General features: G+C 41.8%; 1 protein-coding gene across 2 annotated transcripts in view; it reads left to right on the top strand.

Moving 5' to 3' along the window:
* The window catches only part of ATP6V1H (ATPase H+ transporting V1 subunit H), a 52,383-nt gene that overhangs the window by 22,657 nt on the left and 4,777 nt on the right, over positions 1 to 24,949 (top strand). For both annotated transcript variants that reach the window (XM_048507780.1, XM_048507781.1), the window contains exons 6-13: positions 1,128 to 1,232; positions 1,882 to 1,923; positions 5,076 to 5,173; positions 7,015 to 7,207; positions 8,001 to 8,179; positions 10,882 to 11,007; positions 14,854 to 14,955; positions 17,544 to 17,657. In XM_048507780.1, coding sequence (XP_048363737.1) covers positions 1,128 to 1,232; positions 1,882 to 1,923; positions 5,076 to 5,173; positions 7,015 to 7,207; positions 8,001 to 8,179; positions 10,882 to 11,007; positions 14,854 to 14,955; positions 17,544 to 17,657 — 959 coding nt within the window. The remainder of the gene's footprint in view (positions 1 to 1,127; positions 1,233 to 1,881; positions 1,924 to 5,075; positions 5,174 to 7,014; positions 7,208 to 8,000; positions 8,180 to 10,881; positions 11,008 to 14,853; positions 14,956 to 17,543; positions 17,658 to 24,949) is intronic.

Raw genomic sequence — 24,949 nt, 5'->3', positions numbered from 1 at the left:
TGTTTGGACTGGCTTGAGCTGTTTGAATTAAGCCATCATTTGATAGCTGTAATAGAAAAAGAATGCGATATCTCTGTCATTACTCAAGCTAGAGAAGTTCGTAGTTGTAAACTGATGGTTTTTTAAAACTAACCTTTATTGAACTCCAGCCTTCTGAAGGACTTGACTGCATGCTTTTGGACCCTTCCCCAGCTGTAAAAGCAACTTGCTTTTAAAATTCTTACCTATGCATTTTGCTCAAGTGGGGTAGACCCAGACCATGACCCTTCTCATCAGGACCATCCAGCTGGCCCACCCCACCCACCCCCACTCTGCTCCCAGAAGAGCAAGGAGCCATGTCACCAGTGTCGGGCTGGCCCAGCAGCCTCCCGCTCCACCTCCTGAGCCTGGCCAACACATGTGGTCCTAGGTAAATCTGGGGCTGGGGCTTCACACTTGCCACTTCAAACTGGCAAGCAGCAGCTGAGGCTCTGACTAGCCAAAATGAGCTAAAATAGTTCTCATGCCCTCCAACTTGAGTCTCTCTCTGAAAAGAGCAGACTACAAGGAAACAAGTAAATAGAACCCAATGATATTGGCGAAGGACTGATAGTCAGGCTCCTTGGTTATATTCTTTAAGGCTCATCGCAGTTGAGCTTGCTGTCAAAGAATCCACTCTTTTGATTATGCAGTCCACTGAAGGGAGAAGTCAGAGAGTGCTTGCGATGTTGTGTTCTCATAGACAAAGGCCATGCAGGTTGATGTGCATCAATTTTTTGGATCAATAACCACAAACAAATACCCTTAATGGCATAAAAAAGAAGCATTTAAAATCTGTAACAAATACAAAAGCTGTGCTGTGTACACTAATTAAAGTTCCTTCGTATAGCCACATAAGCTAAAAATTCAGCCACTTCCATTGTAATTTTGGGCTTCTTATCTGATAGGAGAAATTGAGTTTCCTTTGTCTTTGCGTCAAAAAATATGAGAGATATTTGTTGCATGTTTTAAAACGAATCCTTGACTATCTTTTTATGTTTCCCTTTTAAAAAGGAGCTCATATTTAGCTGAAGTATTTCTCAGGATTCGTTATTTCATGTCTGCTGGTATGGGAGGCTGAAGTTTTCATTTTCTGCATTTTCTTTCAGGCGGCCAGAATTATTGCTAAGCTGGCAGCTTGGGGAAGAGAACTGATGGAAGGCAGTGACTTGAACTACTACTTCAATTGGATTAAAACCCAGCTGAGTTCACAGGTAGATAATGATATTGCAGTACTATTGTGTGTGTGTGTGCGTGTTGTGTATGTGTGTATTTTTATTTATATATATTATATATATACACACACAGAGAGAATTACAGCTTCTAATTTAAGTCAGCAAGTGAAGAAGGCTACAGCTATGCTTGGGATGACAAGGTAAACAGCATATTCAGTGGGAAATTTTATGGAACAAACTTGATTTAATCTTAATGGAACTTGCACAGAAGACCATCTTATCGGATTGATCTCTTAATTTCTTTAAGTTCAATCAAAACTGTTAGTGGTATGATGTGAAAATCGTAATTTGCCTAGCCTTAATTACTGAAAAATTTTCTATCATGGATAATGCAGTATTATAGCCAGGGCAGCTAGATCTGAGCACCAGAAAATTCTAGTTTAAATCCAGGCCATGCCTCACAGTTAATTCAGAATCACTGTGCTTAGTCAACCCATTTGGAAGCAATATGTGGACTACCAGATCTATAATTCTGATATATTGTGCTGCTGTTTGGTACGGATAGAAAAAATGCTCCATACTTTTTGTGTATCTGTTAGGTTGTGCATGTAGCGTAATATATGTAGGATTATCTCCTAGTGCACGTCAATGAGAATCTTTAGAACTTAACCTTTTCCTTATCTACTAGAAACTACGTGGTATTGGAAGTGCTAATGAACCAGGAACTGATGTAAGTATCTTGTGTATTTTGACAGGTTTCTTTTTGCGGGCAGTTTCACAAATGGCAGGAACTGGTGCTAGGCATTCTCTTGGAAAAATCCATATTCAAATATATATTCAGAGTTCTTGTGTTTGAGCTGGCCTTCCACAAAGCAAATATAGTCGTACTCTGATGTTTGGACCCTGTAAACTCAATGCGTAGCTCTTAAACATTTGAAACCAGCTGTCTGAGCAGTAAACACGCGGTTGTTGTCCAGGTGACCCAGGTGGTCCATAGAGCAGCATGGCAACTTTGCCAGTGTTGGGATGTAACCTTTAGCTTGAGTACATCAGGTGACAAAATAAGTCTGATCCCTGTGTTAAAGTGAGGGAGGAGCCTACTGCTAGGCAAGGGATTCATCCAGTAAAAATAGGAGTGTGTAAATTACTATAACTCAATTTGAAGTTCATGAGTATGTTTACTCTGAAGTCCCAGCCTTTCATAGATTCTGTCTTTCAAGGGCATGGCTGGAACAGTGCTCATGTTTTAAAAGCCAGCTCTCTGATTATTCGGTAGTGGAAACAGTGATGTTTAGTTCTTCAAAGTACATAAGAGTCATGGTTATGCAAATCTTGCATTTCATAAAAACTACTCTTTCAGCTTTGACTTCACTTGTCATGTATTGGCTTACTGTAACGCTTACGGATAAGCAATTGTAAAAAGCTGAAGATACTAAGGCGGCATTCAAATAGTGACATGCCATTGGTTGCCACTAGATGTCTCCAAGAAATAAAAGTATAGAATCCAATACAAGCTGCATAATATATTCTTGGAAGGGGGAGGAGGGGTCACGTCCATTAAAATTTTTATTATTGGATTATTCAGAGCATCCTTTCAATCGTACTGAGGCTTTGAAGGAGAAAGTGACCATGATTAAAACAAACTACAGCAATCTACTTTCAGGATGTGGAAAAGGAGGATTACAAACTGTGTGTCAGTTTGTGTAAAGTGCTGCCTAAATACTTGCCAAGATCAAGGCTGAGAGTATGTGAGTGGTCCAAGGTCATTCAGCAAGTTTCCATGGGAGAGTGGGAATTCAAATTGCTGTTAAACTTTTTGTAAGGAGCAAGTTTAATCTGGTGCCTGACACTTCTTGGTGTAAGTTGCTTTTGAGCTGATCTGGGCATCAGAGGGCCTATTGCAGGGGTAGGGAACCTGCTGCTCTCCAGATGTTCAGGAACTACAATTCCCATCAGCCCCTACCAGCATGGCCAATTGGCCATGCTGACAGAGGCTGATGGGAATTGTAGTTCCTGAACATCTGGAGAGCCGCAGGTTCCCTACCCCTGGCCTATTGGCTGCAATTCAGCTTTTGGGTGATTTACCTTGAGATCTACTTTATAGAGGTATTTAGGGTTTCTGCACAATTTCATGTTGGTCTCCATAACCCTGAGAACCCATAACCCTTCATAATTCCATAACCCTAGATCAGGGGTCTGCAACCTGCGGCTCTCCAGATGTTCATGGACTACAATTCCCATCAGCCCCTGCCAGCATGGCCAACTGGCCATGCTGGCAGGAGCTGATGGGAATTGTAGTCCATGAACATCTGGAGAGCCGCAGGTTGCAGACCCCTGCCCTAGATAGTGGTGCTTCGCTACTTTGACCTCCCTTACAGTTGCCTGATCAGGTGTGCTCTTTTTAAGCCAAGTATGTAACCTAAGCCAGCAGTTTCTTTACCACAGGAAAAGAGCTATGCTATAGGAGGTTTTTCTAGTGGGGACTTGTACCAGGTTCATGTATATATCATTATTGTGTATGATTGGGAAGGTAGGTGTACCTTACATGTGTTCCACTTGCTGATCTGAGCTCATATTCACACTGAAATAATCTGAGTGTAAGGTGGGAGTAGGGTTAGTGGGGAAAGTTCCTTTTGCTCCACTTTAGCGAAGCACTACTATAAACTTGGAATACTGATGAAGTGAAAACAAAATTAAAGTGTACCAAGGTTAGTAATTCAAAGCATTTTGGTAAATCAGCAGTTTCAGGCAGCCCCAATAGCAGGACTGTGCCATCGGGATTCTCTCTGAATGCTTCCAAGCAGTGAATTTTCAGCCAAACAGATGCTGATGTCTCACTTCACATGATGTTTAGCATTTTTCCTACCTGGAGATCATGCTGTAGAAAACATTATCATGGCTACTTGACTTGAAGTTCAAGGATCCAGTGAAAGCTGTGGAGGAAAATGACTTTGATGAGAGGGTGTGTTAGTAGTAGCAGTTCTCTAATATGTTTTGTAATACAAAGTTGCAGCCTTACATAACATATGCTTTTAATTTTGATACATCTTGCTTCTTAAAGTGAAACATGACCCATTAAATCATGTGTCTTCAGCTGCATATTTTTTGCTTTCCTGCTATTTGTATAACAATGGGAGAGGATTATCACAATCTGCAATCAATAGTATTTTAAGCTGATAATTATTTCTCTGTTTGTTTTTTCACATTTCAGTTGACACAGTTTGCTAGCAAATTCAGTAATTATTTTATAAGTTGTATGTGCTGATCGTGGTGTATTTTCCATTAATTTTTTATAAATCAGACTGACCTGGAAGAGACAGGAAATTTGAAGAAAACAAATGGTTAGATCCTTCCAGCTTTTCCACAGTCTCTCCCAATCCCATAGCCTCTGTCCTGTGTGGCTCTTGTCCAACGGGTCCCACAATCCCTGGCACAACCTTTTTGGTTGATAGAAGGGGCTCACCTTCCCTTTTGCCAGCAAGAAGATTCAGCTCAGAAAAAATACTGTTCAGTGAGTCAAGCTTGGATGTGGCATTGATGTTATCCTGCTTTTTGAGGTGTTCAGAATGTATTATGCTGTTAGAAATGTATTTCAGTCAGGCCTAGTCACATTTCTTTTGAAGCACTATGTGCAACCAGCTTAAGTTCAAGTACTGATAAATAAGTTGATTAATAGCCTGTCTGCTTGAGTTGGTAAACAAGATTGAGGAGGCTTTTGCAATAGCAACTGGATCCAGCTGTGGCAAAACAGCAGACACTAGCAATGATTATATATTCCCACGAAGGAGGCCAAGATGTTTGCCTGTTAACTGTCCTCGCTGGTTTGGCACAATGGAATGGTAAATTAGGATTTCTTACAGTATTTTATTATTTTTCATGTAGAGTTCACAATATGTTCAGTGTGTTGCTGGATGTCTGCAGCTGATGCTCAGGGTCAATGAATATCGTTTTGCATGGGTAGAATCTGATGGGGTAAATTGGTAAGTATTGGATGCACAGAAGAAGTTACTTCTATATAAATGGCATATTTTCCAAGTGATTATAGTGTTGAGTTTGGCTTTTAAGAAAAATCCTGTAAAGCAGGTTTACATGTATATCCTAAAACAAAGTGATACTCATTTCGGATAATTCTGGGTGTTATAGTTACCATGACCTCATTCCCATATCATCCAGCTCATTCTCTTCCACCTGCCCCTTCAGTCGTTGTCTGAGCAACATTGCTGAGGAACCGGGCATTGTGGGGAACATTCTATCCAGTTTTGGCTTCTCTTGCCCAGCTGGATCTGATCTACAATGGTAGCCACCACCAGAGAGATTCCAGTTATTGGAATTTTTCTGGTATAGTTCTAGAAAAGATTGTGCCTGGTCCCCTTGGCTAGGTATGCTTTCTTTCCTGGCTGTCGCTCTACCCTCCCTCCCCACTGAATCTCTTCCTCCTTGCTTAGCTTAGCAGTCTATGAGTTCACATGGAGAGGAATTGCTCACTCAAGGCAGTCCCTCTTACTCTAGAATTGGCTAGAGAAAAACAAACATAAAACAGGCTATGCAGTTAACTTAGATTTTGCTGACCATCTTCCCATGTTTCTCGGGTGAGGGGTGGCCAAGAAAAAGACCTGACAATGATGTACAATGTGTACCTCTGTTTCTGTGATTGCAGACTGGAGAGTATTCCTTGGTATGGACCAATGACACTTTGGGGCTTTCTCTCCATTTCTGGTCCCCTACTTCATAGTTCGTGTTTAGGGCACTTTGTCGCTTGGTGCCTTGTGGCTAAAGCCTGGTCTCTTAGAAGCAAGGTGACAGTTTAGAGGAGGTGTATTGATTTTGGTTAGTGTAGTGAATGTTGCACTGCCTGGCTGGATTTTCCAAGTCATGTATCACCCTAAAACTGTCACTCTGCTCCTTTATTGCAGCTGGGGATTTATTTTATTACCTTTATACCCCACCCATCCCTCGTCATATTTTGGCTCTGATAACCCCCGCAGGCAAACAAACTTGCATTATTTTCACATCAGAGCAACTGTAACAATAGTTCTGTATGGGAACTAGGGGTCTTGAACAGAACTTTCAGTAGCCTCTCCTGATAATTCCCAGTCCCATTTCTGAAAGCCATGGTGATTTTAGGAACTGTTTGTAGTGCACATACAACTTCATCTATAGTCACAGGAACAAAACCTTGCATTCATGTGCACTTATTAGAAGGTACATGCCATTAGTTGACTTACTTTTGAGTCAGTGCTTAGGGTTACACAGCAGATGAATTATGGTCTCCATGGGAAAACTATGGTTCTTAAACCTCTTTCTTATGTTCCTTATGTAAAACAAGTTTGGACTGCAACATAGAAGTTCATTGCCTCTTCCAGACCTGCTTCCCCACTAACTGTGTGTAGAAAGCATAGTAACATAAAACCTTGAAATGGAACTACCTTTTCAAATTTGCAATTCTGATTGAAATTTTAGAGCTTTTCTCTACTATCCTAGAGCAGCTGCAGTCCTCTCAAAACTTCCCATGACGATTTGGACTGAATAAGTGTCTACCATTTGGCGCTTTAGATTCTGACTGCTGAATCATGAGGGAACCTTTTCACAAGTTGACATTTTAGTGCTCAGTAAACTGATACTTAGACTGAAATCTTCCAAATGGTATTACAGAAAGAACAGCTTTGTGAAAATTTTGTGAAATTTTAATCTTTTGAAGGGTGTTTTTGTGGCAAGTGGCATTGTGAGAGGGTGTTGTGAACATGGATACTTAAGGTCACAAATGCAGATGGTTCTGCTTCTGCTAACTGGTACACTTTCATGTGATCTTTCCCCCCTCCAGTATCATGGGTGTGCTCAGTAACAAATGTGGTTTCCAGCTCCAGTATCAGATGATTTTCTCTATCTGGCTGTTGGCATTTAGTCCTCAAATGTGTGAATATTTGCGGCGCTATAATATTGTCCCCGTCCTGTCAGACATTCTTCAGGAGTCTGTGAAAGAGAAAGTAACCAGGATCATCCTTGCAGCCTTCCGGGTAAGTTCTAGGTGTGGACCAGAAAGCCTTTATACAGAGAAACATTCTTGCTGTGGAAGGAAGGCCAGGAGGTCCTGTTGCTCATTGGTCAAACACATACTTTGTATGCAGAAAGTCCCAAGTTCAGTCCCACCAACCTCTAGTTGAAGGGTCTCAGATAGCAGGTATAGAGATGGACAATTCTTTTCCTGTGGCTTTTGAGAGCTTCTGTCAATCAGAATGGTTGATAATGTACTGGGTGGGCCAATGGTGTCAGTTGGTATAATAGAGCTTTTTAATGAGCATTGTTCCACATTGTGGCACTGGCTCTATGTTTCAAAAAAAGTGGGTAAGGTCCGTGCACAGTGGGGCTTGTGCTTAGCATGTGGGCCCCACCTTTGAACAGCAGCTGCCAGAAGAATAGGAAAGCAGCAAGCTTCCCTGAGGTGCAGACCACATGCTGGGAATGTGGTTCCTTTGATTGATGGAAACTGCTAGTGTGACTTTCACAAATTGTTCAGTCAGTGCCATTGCCCTAATAATGTCTTCCTAAGCTCAACAATTGAAATAGTTAAAGTATCTTGAAGGGTAGTCTCTGCTTGATCTGCAGTACACCATCCTGTTTCAGCTCCTTCCCCCTATTTCCATAGCTTATTTTGATGGGCCATCTTCAAGTATACTAGTTACAAGTGATTGGGAAAACTCCCATATACAGTACCCTTTGATTGGGTTATTGCAGAGAAGTTAACAAGTATTCGTTAACGCTGGTAACAGGGTTTTCGTGAAGAAGTTTTATGACTTGTTTTCTCTCCAGAATCTTCTAGAAAAGTCTACTGAAAGAGAAACCCGCCAAGAATATGCTCTTGCTATGATCCAGTGCAAAGTTTTAAAGCAGCTGGAGAACTTGGAGCAACAGAAATATGATGATGAAGACATAAGTGAGGATATCAAGTTTCTACTGGAGAAACTTGGGGAGAGTGTCCAGGACCTCAGGTAAATTTGCCTGTGGTGTTTAGTAACAGAATCTGTATGCTTATTGATTTATTAGATTTCTTAGCTTCTTTTCAAAAACATCCAAGTGGAAGTTAGGGTGTAGCCATCCTTACATCTTTAAACAACATTAAAGTCACAATAATCATGAAAGATGAGTTCAGGTATTCAGATTGCAGTTGACCGGGAGGGTTGTCTGTTGTTCAGACAACAAACTCATTGATGTGTCATTCACTTAGATATTCTGTTTTCTTGATTAGTAGAACAGCTCTGTATAGATGGAACCAAACCAACCTTTCAAGGCCAAAATCTCTAGGATTCTGGGTCACCTGTGAAGAAAGACCTGCTGCATGTAAAGCTTATCTGGGTCTCCCTACAAAATGGAACCTGGAGCAGAGCTTTCCTGGATGATCTCCATGCATGTGGGAGAAGGTTCTCTGTGGGAGCAGACTCTTTAGTGAATGGAGCCCATGACATTTAGGACTGACAAGGTTGATGTCACTGTTTCTTAACTGACCTGAGGAAAAAAATAGGAAGCCAGTGCAGTTGTTTTATGGTTGCGATATTGTGTATTTGTTCCTATTTACACTAGACAAGAGTCTGTGGCATTTTGTACCAGCTGGAGTTTCCTGGGCATCCAGCTGCTTCCTGGGCATCCAGAATTGTCCTCAAGCAGCGAATCTCAACAGGAACAAAGTGATCCTGTCTATAGGAATTTCACCTTCCATTCTGATTCCAAGCCTGGATCACCTGGGGAGGGTGAAACAGTGTTGGGTGCTGTCTGTATGTTGGTGACACTGAATTCCATGCCTCCTGCTGACTTCACCCAGCTGTTTCATACAGATGTTGAGAGGCATGGGTGATAAGGTTGAACCCCTGTGGGAATCCACAGGATTACTGTCAGGGAGTCAAGTAGTAATTGCCCAATACTAGCATCTGGAACCTATTCCTAGAAAATAACAGAGCCAACTCAAAGAGCCCCCCCCCAATAAAATATTAACTGCCACCAAAAGCTAGTGAGAGATCAAGAGGAATTAGCCAAGTCCTCAGTCTTGTCTTTCGTCATCAACAAAGCAAAGCAGTCTCAGTGCCATAACCCAGCCTAAACACAGATTGAAATGAATCTAGATGGGTAGTGTGTGTGTTGGTTGTGACTTTTTTTTCAGGCAGAGGCTCATATTATCTGATCCTTGTAAAGACTGATAAGCAGACAAGCAGCCTGAAAATGTAAGTGCACTGATTTCTTAGCGCAATGGCATTCTGAGCTAGGACGAACTTGGAGGTACCAATTATAGTTCCCAGTTGATCATATTAATGCCCTGCTTGTGGGCATTTGGTCACTTTAGTGTTACAACTAACTATTCTCTACAGCACGATTCAATAGCACCTGTCAGCAAGATGCATAGCCTTAAGCACTTATTTTTCTTGAACAAACAAACAGTTTGTTTAATGAGAATGTTTGTTACAGGGAGTTTCACATCCAGTAGCCTCATGTTACAAGGTAATTGAGGAAACTTTCACTAACGAGATTCTGTCCTTTATTCTAATGAGTGGTTAGTTGGATAACTGTGTTTTTAATCTGGTAACATACTTAAGGTTTTCTTCTGTACTGATCACCCTCAGCCCCCCAACATAACCAGTGGTCAGCAGTATGTCAACAATGCAATATCAGAAAGTCAAGAGTTATGAGAAGGTAATCCTCCCCCAATACTATCTACCACAAAAGCTTTGGAAAAACCCAGTTGTCTTCATCCAGAGCCTCAAGCTCAGAGGAGTACATGCCAAGCAGGCAAATGCAGGCAGCTGGTTCTTCTAATGGTAGCGGCCTCTAGGCTCTGTACTTCCACATGAGAGGGGGGAAGCGCACAGAGCAGATCCTCCAGTGAAGATCTTTGTTGTTTCCTAGGATCACTTGGGTGTCAGTAGTCCTTAAGGCCATTAACATCATTCTCATCACACTATTATATGTCTGTGTTTCCTCTTAACTGAGAAGTTGGAGTATTTGCAAATGCTCATAGTGAGTGTCTCTAAATGATACCTTGTAACTTCTTTAGTAATCTTTGCAGAGCTTCTTAAGTACTGTGGACGCTTTCAGTGGAACGTATTGTTGAAGGCTTTCACGGCCGGATTCAACTGGTTGTGCTGGGTTTTCCAGGCTGTGTGGCCGTGGTCTGGTGGATCTTGTTCCTAACGTTTTGCCTGCATCTGTGGCTGGCATCTTCAGAGGTGTATCACAGAGGGAAGTCTGTTACACACTGAGAAACGTTAGGAACAAGATCCACCAGACCACGGCCACACAGCCTGGAAAACCCACCAGAACCAGTTTCAGTGGAACCTTTCTTTTTTTTAAATCTGAAGGGAGTCAGTGTGTTGCGGTGGTCAGAGGGTTGGACTTAAATTTTGGGAGATCCAGGATGGAATGCCCATTTTGCCTTGGAAGTGGGGCAGATGATTTTGGGTCAGTCATGTGCGCTCAGTCTAACCTTCCTCCCAGTGGTCTTGTGCAGGTAAAATGGTGAGAAGTAGATCGATATAAGCTGCTTTGGGTCTGTATTGAGGAGAAAGGTGTAGAATACAAATGAAGTACACAAATCCACAAACTTCAGTAGAGCTTTGCAGTTTGTGCTCATCCTACCATATTTTGTGATGGCCTTTATGAACAGTAGATTTCTTTTTCTGCCTTTTGTATTCTCTCTTCCTTGCAGCTCATTTGATGAGTACAGTTCAGAGCTCAAGTCGGGAAGACTAGAGTGGAGTCCTGTGCACAAATCTGAGAAATTTTGGCGAGAGAATGCTGTAAGATTAAATGAAAAGAACTATGAGCTGTTGAAGTAAGTTTTTCTTTTGACTTTCAGAAACTTCTGTGTTTTCCCCTCCATTAAAAAAACAACAATTTGAATGGTTTTATTGTTCAAAATGCCCAAAATGCAATAATAGCTACAGTAATAGAAGGCCTGTATTTTCATTTTCGAGAGCCAAAAAGTCACTTGAGTCTACCCAAGACTTGGTCCTTGCCCAGTAGAATTATTTATTTTTTCCCCATTAAGCAACATGCTCCCTTGCTGAGTTTTTGTATGTAAAATACATCAACCTGTGGCTACCCAGAGGTACAGTGAGACACCTTAGAGTTAACTTTAGTGTTTCTGAACTAATGGAGGCCCCTTTACCAACTCAAAAAAGAAATTTTCATTCCAACCATATGTATATGTTATATACGGTAACTCTCTGTGTTACCATATGTAACATATATAAACAGTAAAAGTGTATTTGTATGTATGTATCTAATTCTAAAATGTGTCCTTGGCCTGTGGATACTTAAAGTTGCAGATGGGGGCACACTCATGCCAACAGGTTTTGCTGCCAATTCAGGGGACCCCCTGGGTCTGCGGAAAAAACTGAAATTTAAAATAACAGTTTTTAATCCCACATTTTTTTAAAAGAGCATTGTCTGTTATGTGCAGACAACACTTTTCAGCTACTGTCACAGGCAGCCGAGCCTGGTCATGTCAGTGGCAGACGCCAGAAGTAGCTCCCAGGCTTCTCCGCTGCAGTGGTGGATGCTCGGGGTTGCTCCAGGCTGTTAAGTAAGTGGATGTAGGGGGTGGAAGGGAGGCCTGGCTGTGCCTGCTTGGTGCAGCACCAGGCAAGCTGCCAAGATAACAGGGCTGTGGGAAGAGGAGGCCTAGAGCCAAGATGGAGGGGGGGGGAAGGAGGCAAGATTCCCCCACGCAAGTTCTGTGGACCCCCATTTGTCTGACATATTGTCCTCACAAGTTAGGCTTAATGCTCCCAGATAGTCTTTAAGTGGTAATCTTCCTGTGAAAATTAGGAGCAAAAATAAAACTACTGTCACTGCTATATGGATGTGTGATAAGATGTAAACTCAGATTTTTAAAATTCTGACAACTAATCTTACGCAAATTTATCTTAATCTTTGGTGTTTAGTCCTAAGAAGGTTAACAGCTATTTATCTTAAACAAAGTCACTTTTTCATACATTAATCAAAATATCAGACTGGGTCTAATCTTAAAGATTTTATTACTAGATCACAGAGATTCTATACAAAGCTCACTTTTATACATATTTACTCATATATGTGGGATTCATTAACCTCCATTTTTCTTTTGACGACTTGTACGTTGGTTGATGATGATACCAGCAGTTGCTCTAGTTCTTTACAGATCCCAGTTTTGTTACCTCTTTACATGGTACATTTCCACTTCCCTTTCCCCAATGCAGAATTTTTCACTGCTAGATCATAAGAGCCCTGCTGGATTGCAGTAGTGTCCGTCTGTTCCAGCATCCCCTTTCACTCAGAAGCCAAGAAACAGGGCATAGAGCCCTTCCACTGATTTTATTTCCTAGTACTACTATTCAGTTTTACTTTCTCTAAATCTGGATGCTCCTTTTAGTCACTATGGTTAATAGCCATTGATGGACATATTCTCATTAAATCTGTCTAATTTTTAAAAGCCATTTATGCTTACCATGTTTGTTGGCAGTGAATTCCACAATTAAGTACTCATTAGATAAAGGCTTTTTGTCTATCTTGAATCAATTGCTGATTGGCTTTGTTGGCTGCCCCCAAATTCTAGAGGGAGAAAAAGTTCTTTCTGTCTACTTTCTTCATCCCTTGCTTAATTTTTAGGAATGTATATCATGTCTCCCATTGTAATTTTTTTTCCAAACTGAAAAATTTCAGCCTGGAAAGTCCTCATAGAAAAGGTATTTCAACCCCTTACCCATCTTAGTTGCTCTCTTCTGCACACTTTTCCAGTTCTGCAATACCTTTTTTTTAGGTGTGGAGACCAGAACTGTACCCAGTATTGCAGATGCGATCTCTGAACAAGGGCTTTACAATATTAGCTTTTTGATTATTTAATAATCCCCAGCATGGAATCACACACTGAGTTGACATTTTCCTCAAGTTATACACTACAACTCCAAGATCTTTCACTCTCAATCTATGCCGTTTCACAGCATTTTGGAGCATGAGTCAGTTCGTAAGAACCGTATTTGCTATGTTAAACCAAAGGTTTGTCATCTTAGAATTTGAAATGTGTGTCAAAATGTTCAGAAATTCACATTCAGAAACCTGTTGGAAACGGTTGGAGATTCTGTTTTTCATATTTTTGTCTCTTTGAACAATGCTGGAACACTAAACAACATCTATTTAAATGAATGACTTAATTGAAAGCTTCCAAGCAAGCATATTTTTCCTCAGTGACTAGACCATGCATTCTCAGAATATCTGAATATGAATGAAGTGTTCAATAAAGTTTAGTAAAACTCCTTGGAAAGTCAAATATTGTTTTTTTTTTTCAATTAGCCAGTCACTCCAGTATCCTTAATATTTTAATTGGTTCTTCGGTGTATCTGCTTTGAAATAAAGTGGCTGCAGATATATTTGAAGGGTCTTAAAGATCTCAGGGCCTTGCTAAGTGGATAATGTTGACTTGCTTTCTTGCAAACAGAAACTAGTTTAATTGAACAGACTGACTCTATCCATCCAGGTACATATAATGAAAAGAGATGAAAAATAAAACAATTCCTTGCTCTCTGATGTATCAGTTTTTGAGAGTAAAACTCAACTCTTTCAAACTCTGCCCTGCCAAGAAGAAAAAAGTTACTGTGTCCAGGGCCCAGACCTGTGGACTTCCCCAACCACCCCAGCCACCCTTCCCTAAGCCCCTTACCTGCAGGAATTTGCAAGCCTCAGCAGCCCAAGAGGTGGGAGAGCAAGGCAGCAGCTATCCCAGACCAAGGCCAGCAACAGCAGGGCTTGTCTCAAGAGTCCCGCCCAGCAGCAGGAACTGACTTTTCCTCCCAGGAGCTGAAGAGCAGAGGAAGGGCCAGCAGAACTTTAAAGGCTGAGACCCAGGAAGGGCCCGGCCAAAGGGGGCATGCTCAGGGGTGGAGCTGTAAGGGAGAAGGAAGCTATAAAAGCCTCACGGAGCCAGATGGTCAGGGAGGAGAAGGTGAGTTAGTGGTTCCTGGCTGTAAGGTCAGGCAAGTACTAGCAGCTGCTTAGTGGGGTGCTACCCAGGTTGAGAATGTCTGAGGCCTGAGGAAGGTTCCTGAGGTGATGGGAGTACTGCGGTTGAGGTGACAGCGAGCCCTGGTTATAACAACTATGCTGTGAACTCTGTAATAGCTATAATGCTGTGGCCTTGTGACTTGAAATAGCTGCTGTTTAGCTTCTTTTCCAAAATGTGCAACTATATAGAAAAGTTGCAGAAGACCAGATCTACTTGAAGAGTTTAAATAGCATTCAATGGGATTATGTTCTGCATCTTTGTGTTAGGATGTTTTGCACAACCAGAACTTTTTGGTCATTGACAAAACTAAGAATTTTTTTCCAAGCTCATCAGCATATTAAATTATTCAAATCTTCTGGGATAATAGTATTTATAAAAGGTTTGCATTGTATTTTGTTTCTGTGCTTCTCTTCTGGTTATTGGATATGGGCTTTGTGTCTTCTGGGTAGCTTAGCTTTGTATACTCATCATGAATGATAGTGCTGATCAGGCTAACTTGCTCATTAACAAAGTCCCAAAAGATATTGATTAAAATAGGCCATTTCTACCCCTTGCTGAGTAAAGAGGAGATTTTATAGCTCTTTTTAATTAGTCCTTTTTAAAGAAGGGATTTCTTACTCTCTGTTTGAAATCTTGTAGAATCCTGACAAAGCTTTTGGAGGTATCGGATGACCCTCAGGTCCTGGCTGTCGCTGCTCACGATGTGGGAGAATATGTTCGACACTATCCTCGAGGAAAACGGTATGGGGGCCTTCATCTCACATGTACATGTGCTTGCACGGCTGGGTTTATTTGACTTCTTGACAGATGTATTGATTGATTTTATTTATATTCTTCCTTTCTGACTGAAATCAAGGCTGGGAACACAGTGTAAGTCAATACAATCAATAGAATTAAACATGATAAGCAAGGTAATAGGACTAGAATTATAGTAACCTGGGACAAAATGTACAGTGTTAAACCTAATACATAATACCATTTTCTGCATTGTTTAACATAAGTATAAAAAACAAATGTAGATTAGTATACTATACACTGTGGCATAGTTCATATCTCAGTTCCCTTTATAAAACCACCTTCCTGAACTATATAGTCTTTATTAGCTTTATAAAAATGCTCTTTTGAAAAATTCTGATTTAAATAGTGATTTAAATTTGTCTACTTAGGCAAAGATTTCCGGAATGTTATGAAACCTTTATTTCATTATTTCACAATTTATATCACAATAAATTAGTTTGTGTTAATGTTTAGGATGCCACAAAACTTCTTGTTGCACAAGTTGAGGTACTTTGCATAATTTATGCATGCTCTGCTTCTACATAGAGATACAGAATGATCACCTATCCTGACCACTGCACAAGTGTCATAGGAATAGGTGAGATCTGCACCTACCCATATGCCCCATTGTCCCCTTGCTGCTCTCTATTGTTACCACTTTTTTCTTTTCCTGTAATTCCATCATATCTGTGCAGAAGTACAGACACAATAGAGACTGGCTGGACCCTCCACATCCCAGCAAGACATCCCTTTCCCAGCCACACTGAAAAGCTGCAGTGTGACTCAGCAGGACATAAGAGAGTCCTTACAAGGGCTAGAAGGGGATGTATGAAAGATATGCAGAGCTTAGCTATGCCATTTTAAAGGCAAAGTTTAGTTTTGCCCCCCTTCCCCTGTTAACTTGAGAAGAATGTCTGTGTGGATGCTCCGCCATTCTCCACCTCATAGTTCCTCCTGTGAATTAGATCAAAGGTAATTTCCCTTTGAACTAAATGAAATGGGAAAGCCCCTGGAGGCCCCTAAGTGATGCTCAGCTGGAGTACAATGTGGATGCTGCCATTCAAATCAGGGCTCTTTGGCATTTCTTACAGTGAAAAATCCCTGTGCAAGGGGAACGTTTGTAAGTCTTTGTATCTGTGAACTTCCTGTCATATGGGTGGTGCATGGTTGTAGAGATAGAGAGCAAAGGAGTCCATGCAGCTATTTATCAGGTTTGAAAACAGAGTCAGGAAGAAAACTTTTCCAGTAGATAACTTGTAGATGCTTCTGATACAAATTTATACTGATGTGGGTGGAATAGGGGTTTTGTGATAGAAACAGGACTGGGCACAAGCTTAGTAGGTAGAGTCTTGGGTCAAAAACCAAAAGGGAAGTAAAGAGAAGAGTTAGTTAGAATCAGAAATCCTTCACCTTGATAATATCCCAGTCTATTCCATCAGGCTACAGATGATATTTTGATAGGCTGGAGTTATAATAGGAGACCAAAGAAAGTCTCCCTTGTAGCAGCTTCGTAGTCAGACAGCATTGCCTCAGCAAGTGTTCCTAGCTACAGTTGCTGCAAAGCAATTATTTTTGTTGAATCAAAAATGATCATCACACACTTTCCGCTGGGGATGGAGATTTTTCGAGAGCCATAGGTACTTATTGGATGATGTCTGTGCTATCAGTGCCAGGTGTATTCTCCCTGCCATGCTGTTTTTAATTAAGTCAAGTGTAACATGTGTGGTTGACTCCTTCACTTTATTTTACAGTCTCAGACAGTTGATCCCTTGTCTGGTAAAATTTTAAATTTCCTCCATCAGCTCCTTGGTTCCCAAGCAAAATTAATCTCTTGGAGCAAGTTTAACCCCATTAAGAAACAGACATGTTGCTTCTGTTCCATGCCTCCTGGCAGAAAATCTTTCTGCCAAAGACTCTTCTGCCGGTATTGATTGCCCTGTGGTATATTTTATGAACGAATAGTCCAGGCTTACATTGTTTCATTTTGCAGGCTCCAATTTTGGTTTTCTTCCAAGAATGCTGGATGGCGCCTCTGGAAAGAATGGTCTTTTTATGTACCTGCTGTGGAAGTTGAGAGTATTAAATATTCAGGCTGACTGCTCCCAGACAACTAATAATAGTTTTTGAATACATTCACCTTGCCTCGCTAAAATCTTAATGACAGTATCAAAGACATTCTTGAGATTTCTAGTTAGTTGGGCTGATACAGTTTTAAAAGGGCAGAATTTTAAAATGCGTTGTAGATGGTTTCCTTAAATACCTTGTTGCTTCCAGAGTATAATGAAGGCAAGAGAAGGAAGACTGCTGTGCCAGCAGGTCTTAGGACAGCAGAACAAAAAGCTAGGTGGGTGCCAGATTCCATAGGAGAGTTCAGGAACAAAGTGGACCCACGAGACATTCATTGTGACTTCTAGTTCTTGATAATACAGCCATGTGATGGGTAGGTTTCTGCCTGCTGTTCATCCAAATGGAAGGAAAACTTTACAAAGACATGTTACCATTCTTCTCCCTGTGATTTCACACTCCCCCTCCCCCCCCCTTTTTTAAAATAGAGTGATTGAACAGCTCGGGGGAAAACAGCTTGTAATGAACCATATGCATCACGAAGACCAGCAGGTGCGCTATAATGCCTTGCTTGCTGTGCAGAAGCTGATGGTCCACAACTGGTATGTAAAGACTCTTTCCTGATTCTTTGTTGCTAACAGGAATTGCTGTGATGCCTAAAGCGCCAATGCTGAAGTGTGCTTGGTGCCATTCTTCACTGAACTGAAAGCTGTATTGGGCTTTCATTTTTAGAGTGAGCTCAGAAAATGGCAGCAGTGTTGCTGTTGAATGAAATTATCTGGCTTTTTGATTTTTGTTTTACTGCTGCTCTCTCTTGTGTACTTACTGGTTTCAGAAAGAAAATGAATAGTATTAAATTATGTTTTAGGCTTATTCCGATGCCTCCCCTTCCGGCTTTTGGGATGCCTCCTTTTGTTGACAATTTGTGTTTCCACTAGAACAGCTAGTGGAAAATCAGTGAATAGCAAAGTAATATTTTTGCATTTATCGTTACTGTGAATCTTTAGTAGAAAAAATGGCTTTGTGTAATATTTTTGAACAATAGGTTATAGAACTCTTAAAGATTTTTCATTTTAAAAAACACATGGGACTGGCAGGGATAGATCCTCCACCCCACAAATAAAATTTCAAGCCAATTTTTGTGCCCCTTGCCCATTTATCTACCTGGTGTTTACCCATCATCTCTCTTCCACACCTCTTTTTTATTATTATTATTATTATTTATTACATTTAATAGACCGCCCTACCCCCGAAGGGCTCAGGGCGGTTTACAAAACAATCAACATTTGAATACAACAAATAGTTTCAATTAAAACAAATAAATTAAGCATTAAAACACTAGCAGCAGTGATCTTCCACAATTAAAATAAGTAGATGTTGTCCGGCATTAACCTCCCGGGAGGGGACAGGCCGATATTCAATCAGCAGATGACAAAGCTGTAAGGAGCACCAAAGAAGGGCGGATCCAGCAGCCAGCCTCACCAAAGGCCTGGTGGAACAGCTCGGTTTTACAGGCCCTGAGGAACTCCCTGAGGTCCCGCAGGGCCCTAACAGATGGAGGAAGAGCGTTCCACCAGGCAGGGGCCAGGGCCATAAAAGCCCTGGCCCGGGTAGAGGCCAGCCGCATCATGGAGGGACAATTTTACCATCTTCCAACATGCTGCCCTTAGGAAAGAAGTGGGGGATAGTTAAAGCTAGTGGTGGGATTCAAATAATTTAACAACTGGTTGTTTTCAAGCACCATTTTAACAATCGGTTCTTCCGAAGTGGTGCGAACCTGCTGAATCCACTGGTTATAGCGAACCTGCTGAACCACTGGTTATAGCCTTCTATACCCAGGACAAGCTGCTGAAGCCGGGCTCCTTAACTTCAGCTATTTGGAGCCTGAACTGAACTGAGCACAGCAGTATTTCTACAGCTCCATTTTGCATAGGCCCCTGAATCTGCCTTGTACTGTCTCAGACCCTTGGTTCATCAAAGTCAGTATTGTCTACTCAAACTGGCAGTAGTTCTCCAGAGTCTCCAGTGAGGTCTTTCCCATGACCTAATGCCAGATCCTTAAACTGGGAATGTGAGGGATTGTACCTGAGACCTTCTGCATGCCAAGCAGAGGCCATATCACTGAGCCGTAACTCCTCCCGTCTTTAATGGGCCAGAATAGGCAGCACGTGCAGCTGTGATAGCACTGCATCCTTTCCTTTTCCAGCCTCAAGGAACCACATTCTTTTTGGGGGAGAGTGTTGTTACAATGATCAGGAAGAGATACTATCACTCTTACACTGGAGCAATTACTCCTATAAAATCTCTTCTGCCGAAACCACTCGTTTTCCAAAGTGCTCCCCTGGAGCAAGGACTTTTGAGAGTTACTTTTGAGAGTCACGGCCACTGCTTTTTAAAATTTTAATAGACCACTATGAATCATGTTTGGAAATTTATCACAAGCAGTCCTATGTATTATCTTGTCATTATATCAATGTAAGATGTGTGAGCATGGTCAGAAACTTACTGCCTTACCGGTTGACATTTTGACTTGGGTACAAAGTAGCACAAGCATGGCTCTGGAAGAAGAATGGAACTTCTTCCTGGCTGACCACCTTTGCTGAAGCCCCTTGGATCCCCCAAAATAGTGCTGGGCATGATGGGAGGCCTGCGATGAAAACTGGCAAAAATTGTTCTGTATACTTTTCTCCCCACCCCCAGAAAAAGTTCTGATTCAAAATGGATTTCAGAAGAGTCTTCTAAACAAAGGCCCCTTCCGCACACGCAAAATAATGCATTTTCAAACCACTTTCACAACTGTTTGCAAGTGGTTTTTGCCATTCCGCACAGCTTCAAAGAGCACTGAAAGCAGTTTGAAAGTGCATTATTCTGCATGTGCGGAATGAGCCAAAGGCATCACTATAGTTTGGAACAGATACTGAATAAGCACTCTTTTTAAATTGTCTATATGTCATTAAAATTTTAAACATATCCAAGATGGTTTCGTTAATTATAATTTGAGTCTCTTCAAGTGTAATGATGATAATAAGGATTGTTATTTTATTTTCCGTCTACATTGATAAGTGTCAAAGAGTTACCTGTGTTTCATTTAAAAAGAAAGACATGCATCTTTCATCCAAGACACCATGAGTGCTATAAAGAATCCAGGAGGGGTCTGAAGTATCTGAACTCATTTTTTGCACCCCAGATTGCCACTTCCAGCGCCTTTAATCCATTGCTTTTTGAAGGTAGGGTTAGGAGAAACTTCTCCAGTCAGTTGCCGGGTGATAGAGCCAGGTTCCCCTTCCTTTGGTTAGAATGATGTCATGGCGGGATAATTTCCCACTCTCATGTGGTTGCACTGATACTGGTGGATCTTATGAAAGCTGAGAACCATATTGCTGGCATTAAGAGCAAGTGTGGACCACAGTCTCACCCTTTAGTGTTGAACAAAGGATTTTAACATTTTGTTTTCCTGTACAGAGAATTTGCAGAAGTGATGCCTCTGAGCAGTTTCCGGTTGGAATCCAAAGGACATTTTCCTCAAGCTATACATAATAAAAATAATTTGTGGGTATTTACTCTAGTAGTATAATAGCACAGCTGTACTTTGTTATAGTACTTTGACTGCAGCAGACTATCATGGTTAGCTTTCTGGAATAGGAGCAGCAGTGGCGCAGTGGTTAGTAGCAGGTGCATTCTAATCTGGAGGAACCAGGTTTGATTCCCTGCTTCCACCTGAGCTGTGGAGGCTTATCTGGGGAATTCAGATTAGCCTGTGCACTGCCATACACGCCAGCTGGGTGACCTTGAACTAGTCACAGCTTTTCGGAGCTCTCTCAGCTCCACCCACCTCACAGGGTGTTTGTTGTGAGGGCGGAAGGGCAAGGAGATTATAAGCCCCTTTGAGTCTCCTACAGGAGAGAAAGGGGGGATATAAATCCAAACTCTTCTTCTTCTTTTGTGATTTTGCATTTAAATTCCTAGTTTCAGCTATTTGGAGCACAGGCTGTTCTAGCAAGACACCTTTGAAACTAATGGACTGCAGTTCTTAGCAGTGAATTCATTTTTGAAGTATGGATTCGAACATGCTTTTGCCTGGGCCATTAATTTTCCATTTTGTTCTGATCCGACACTTGCTCCCAGGTTGTCTTTGCAGCATTATGGTTCTGGAGGAATGTCTTCGTCATTTCTCTGGCTTTATTCTGGCGCTGGCAATGCTAAACCAAATGCACATACAAAGCAGGTTCTACTTGAACCAAGGGAAAATGGCTTTCACAAATATCCATTAAACAGTAGAAAATAGTTCTGGTAACAACAGGCAGTTTCAGTCTGACACTGCAGCAGCTCGGGGCCTTTCCCCACTTCCCTTAAGGCCCGCGCTACTCGAGGAGAGTAGCGCGGGGTCCCTTCCACGGCACTCCCTCTTTACCTCGAGAGGGGAGGCGGCTTATTGACAAGCGCCAGCCACCCCGAAGCTGCTGCTGCATCCACGACCCTCAGTCGCGCCAGCATCTAAATGCTCTCTTCTCCAACGGCGCCTTTTGGTAACACGCCGCAGAAAGCCGCTGGCAGTTGTGGGGACGGCCGAGCGCGCCTCTGGGATGCTACTGACGCTGAGAGCGGCCTTTGGCGGCATAGAGGAAGGGCGAGAGTGGGGAGAAGGGCGTCGGTGGCCGCTTGCCAGTTATCCTGTTTAGGAGAAACAGGATAACTGACGGCCTTTCCCCACTCTCGTCCTTCCCCTCTATGCCGCGCGCTGCTCTCCCTTGAGAATAAGACGTAGTAGAGGTTTTGCTGAAGTGCTAAATATAAAACATCCCCTGAAAGTAAGACGTAACAAAGTTTTTGTTTGGAAGCATGCCTGTCGAACAGAACACCAGAGCATGCATCTGTGGAGCGTAAAAATAAGACATCCCCTGAAAATAAAACATAGCACATCTTTGGGAGCAAAAATTAATATAAGACACTGTCTTATTTTCGGAGAAACACAATAGGTATATTATATTATTCATATTTTATTAATGGTAATGAGACTGGGCCGCGACCTGGATGACTAGGATAGTTCGATCTCATCAGATCTTGGAAACTTAACAGGGTCACCCTTGGTTAGTATTTGGATAGGAGGCCACCAAGGAAGTCCAGGGTTGCTATGCAGAGGAAGGCAATGGCAAACCACCTCTGTTAGTCTCTCGCCTTGACTACCCCATAAGGATCACTGTAAGTCAGCTGTGACTTGCAGCCCTTTATACACATACACACAAAAAACAAGACTGGAAATAAGTGTGAGCTGGTCAGGTGTTGTAATACTGTTTTTGCTAAAATAACTTCCATGTTGCAGAAACATACATCCCTTGATAGCTGGTCACCCTTGATAGCTGGCACATGTTACACCATCCTTCCCCCAGTAAAGTTCCATATGTATATAAAAGACCAGTTCCAGCTGAATGAAATCCTAAGTGACTTCTAGTTGTATCACATCAACCAGCCCAGTGTATCTGTTTGATCCAAGTCTTCATGTGCCTTTTACTATTCGTTTAGTTTGGCCTGCTTTTTCTCCAGTGGGGACTTAGCATCTTACAACGTTCTTTGGCCCTCCTGATGAGCAACACCGAACAGGAAGGCTTCATCAATGCTGCATCTCATATTCCGAGACAGACCTGCATGACTCAGTGAAGAAAGCCATTGAACTCCCAGTCCTTTGAGGATGAATTGGCTTTGGCAGGTCTGACAGCCTCTCATCCACCCCTCAGTCAATGGCGCAGAAGAATATAAAGTAAACCTTTGTTTCTAATTCAGAAACCCAAAAGTTATTCTAGAAAAGGCATGGGTGACTAATGCTGTCATCCCCTCCTCAATTTAGTCATTTGTTAATTCTGCAATTCCGAATACAATTTTCATTTTAAAAGGCTCCTGCTGTGATGCAGCAGATAGTTCAAGATTTTTTTAAAAAAGACTTAATGTCATCTATGGTAGGAACTGTGACATTTTGTGGTGGTGGGGGAATAGTCTCAGTGTTTGCACAAAGGAACTTAATATACTGCAGGGCAAAAAAGTGCCAGGAAAAATTCCACAGATGGCATGTGGTCTAAAATTCTCCTGAAACACTTAATGGCATGAGACTGTTTTTGTTTGTTTGGTGAAAATGCAGATTCTAGAAGGGAATGTAAAATCTCTTCCCTTTCTTCTCCCTATTCGTGCACAAGCTATGTTCATTGGCTGGAGGGATCTTTTGACTTGCTTATAATAGGTAAATCTGTCAGAACTGGAAGGTCATGTCTTGCAAGATTTAGTTCCATGAACTTGAGAGAACTTAGTAGTTTTAAAAAGTCTGTACATATCTTGTGCATCTTATCCTAAAGCATATTCTTTATACTAATTGTGGGAGGATTTTTTCCTGCCTTGATCACACATCCCTCCCTCTTTGAGACTGACGCAGATGGTTTTTGGACAAGGGGGATAAAGCACACCTTTAGGTTTAATGAGATAGTATTAGGCCTTTTCATCTGTAGCAATTTAATCAATAGTAGTTCAAAAGGAACCATCTGAGATGTTTTTCCATTCAGTACAATACCATCAATAGCCTGCTCCCTTTGTGACCACCTCCTTGTGTAATTAGACTTTGTGAGATGTGTAAATGGCAGTGAATGCAGCTAAATAGCCTGATTGGTGTCCTTGTTAGATTATCACAGATTATTACCATCTTCCTACTCCTTGGGAACCAAAGATAGAGCATTGTGTCCCTGCTCAGCCGGCACGATGTTATTTCTATTACCTGTTATGATGGACAGTTAACTGCAGATGGACCTTGATTGACAGGAGATTTAAGTGGCATTCTACTGGTGACCTGAGGAAGTGGCAGTGGAGAGTATCAGGAAGGACGGTGGAGAAGGAGGAGAGTGAAGGATGGAAGGGGATCCTAAAAGAAGGAAGTGAAATTAGTAGTCCTTCCCTGAGGGAAATACTCCTAGAAAAGGGAGGTGGTCCCTATCAAGTGTTAAAGAAGGAAAACTGAAATATGTGTGTCTGTTCCTGCCTCAACCTACTATAGAAATGTTGTCAGATCAGATCACGCTTGCTTTATCTGTCACCAGTCCCAAACACTTGTCCATAGAACAAAAACATGACATTTTTGTGACAGACTATATGTTGTTTATCGTTAAGTTTCCCTCATTCATGTTGCCTGTTCACCTGTCCAATTTAAACCTGAATCCTCCCTGACTTTGCCTTTCCCTTGTAAAAATGAAATAAATTAGGTTGCATTGTGTATTAAACAAAAAGTTTTTCTGTATACGTTTAAAACATCTGGTGGGGGTAGGAAGAGGACAGAGAAGCAAAGAAGGAGCCACTTGGCTAAGTGTTATAGAAAGTGGGTATTGTCATACCTTGGAACTGTGGTTGTGCTAGCTTGTGTGTGCTCGAAGCTCATGTATTCTGAAGGGAATTTCACAGCAACGCTGACTGTGAGATTGCAGGCAGTGTTTTCAGCTGTGCGCTCTTCCTGCCATCCTGAAGACAATGAGCCAGCTGCTCATCACTCAAAGAAGACATGATAGCAGTGGGGGAACAAGCTGTTTTTTTCTTGCCCTGCCTCTTAAAGTTAGGTATTTTTGTTGGTGTACAGGTATTATGAAATGTCGTAGAACCAGTAGGCTTTTCCCAGAGCACCAAAAGCAAATGGATGGGCTTCTTGGCCTGTAAAGGGAGCACTCCCCCCCTCTTTCCTCTCCCAGATATGGCATCAGGTTTCAGTCTTTGGAGGTCTCTTGTCAGTCCATGCTGTCTGCATATTAGCACACTTATCTTATAGAACAAGCATTTATTATTCAAGAGGGCTTCTTGGATCACTGGTTTGTTAAGTTATCTCTTACATTTTTCTTCTGAAGCCCTTCTTGGTGGTAAAACTTTGCATGCT

Source organism: Sphaerodactylus townsendi, linkage group LG09 (assembly GCF_021028975.2).
Source record: "Sphaerodactylus townsendi isolate TG3544 linkage group LG09, MPM_Stown_v2.3, whole genome shotgun sequence".
Classification (NCBI taxonomy): Eukaryota; Metazoa; Chordata; class Lepidosauria; order Squamata; family Sphaerodactylidae; genus Sphaerodactylus; species Sphaerodactylus townsendi.
Note: the sequence above shows the minus strand (reverse complement) of the source record. Positions and strands in the feature narration are given on the sequence as shown.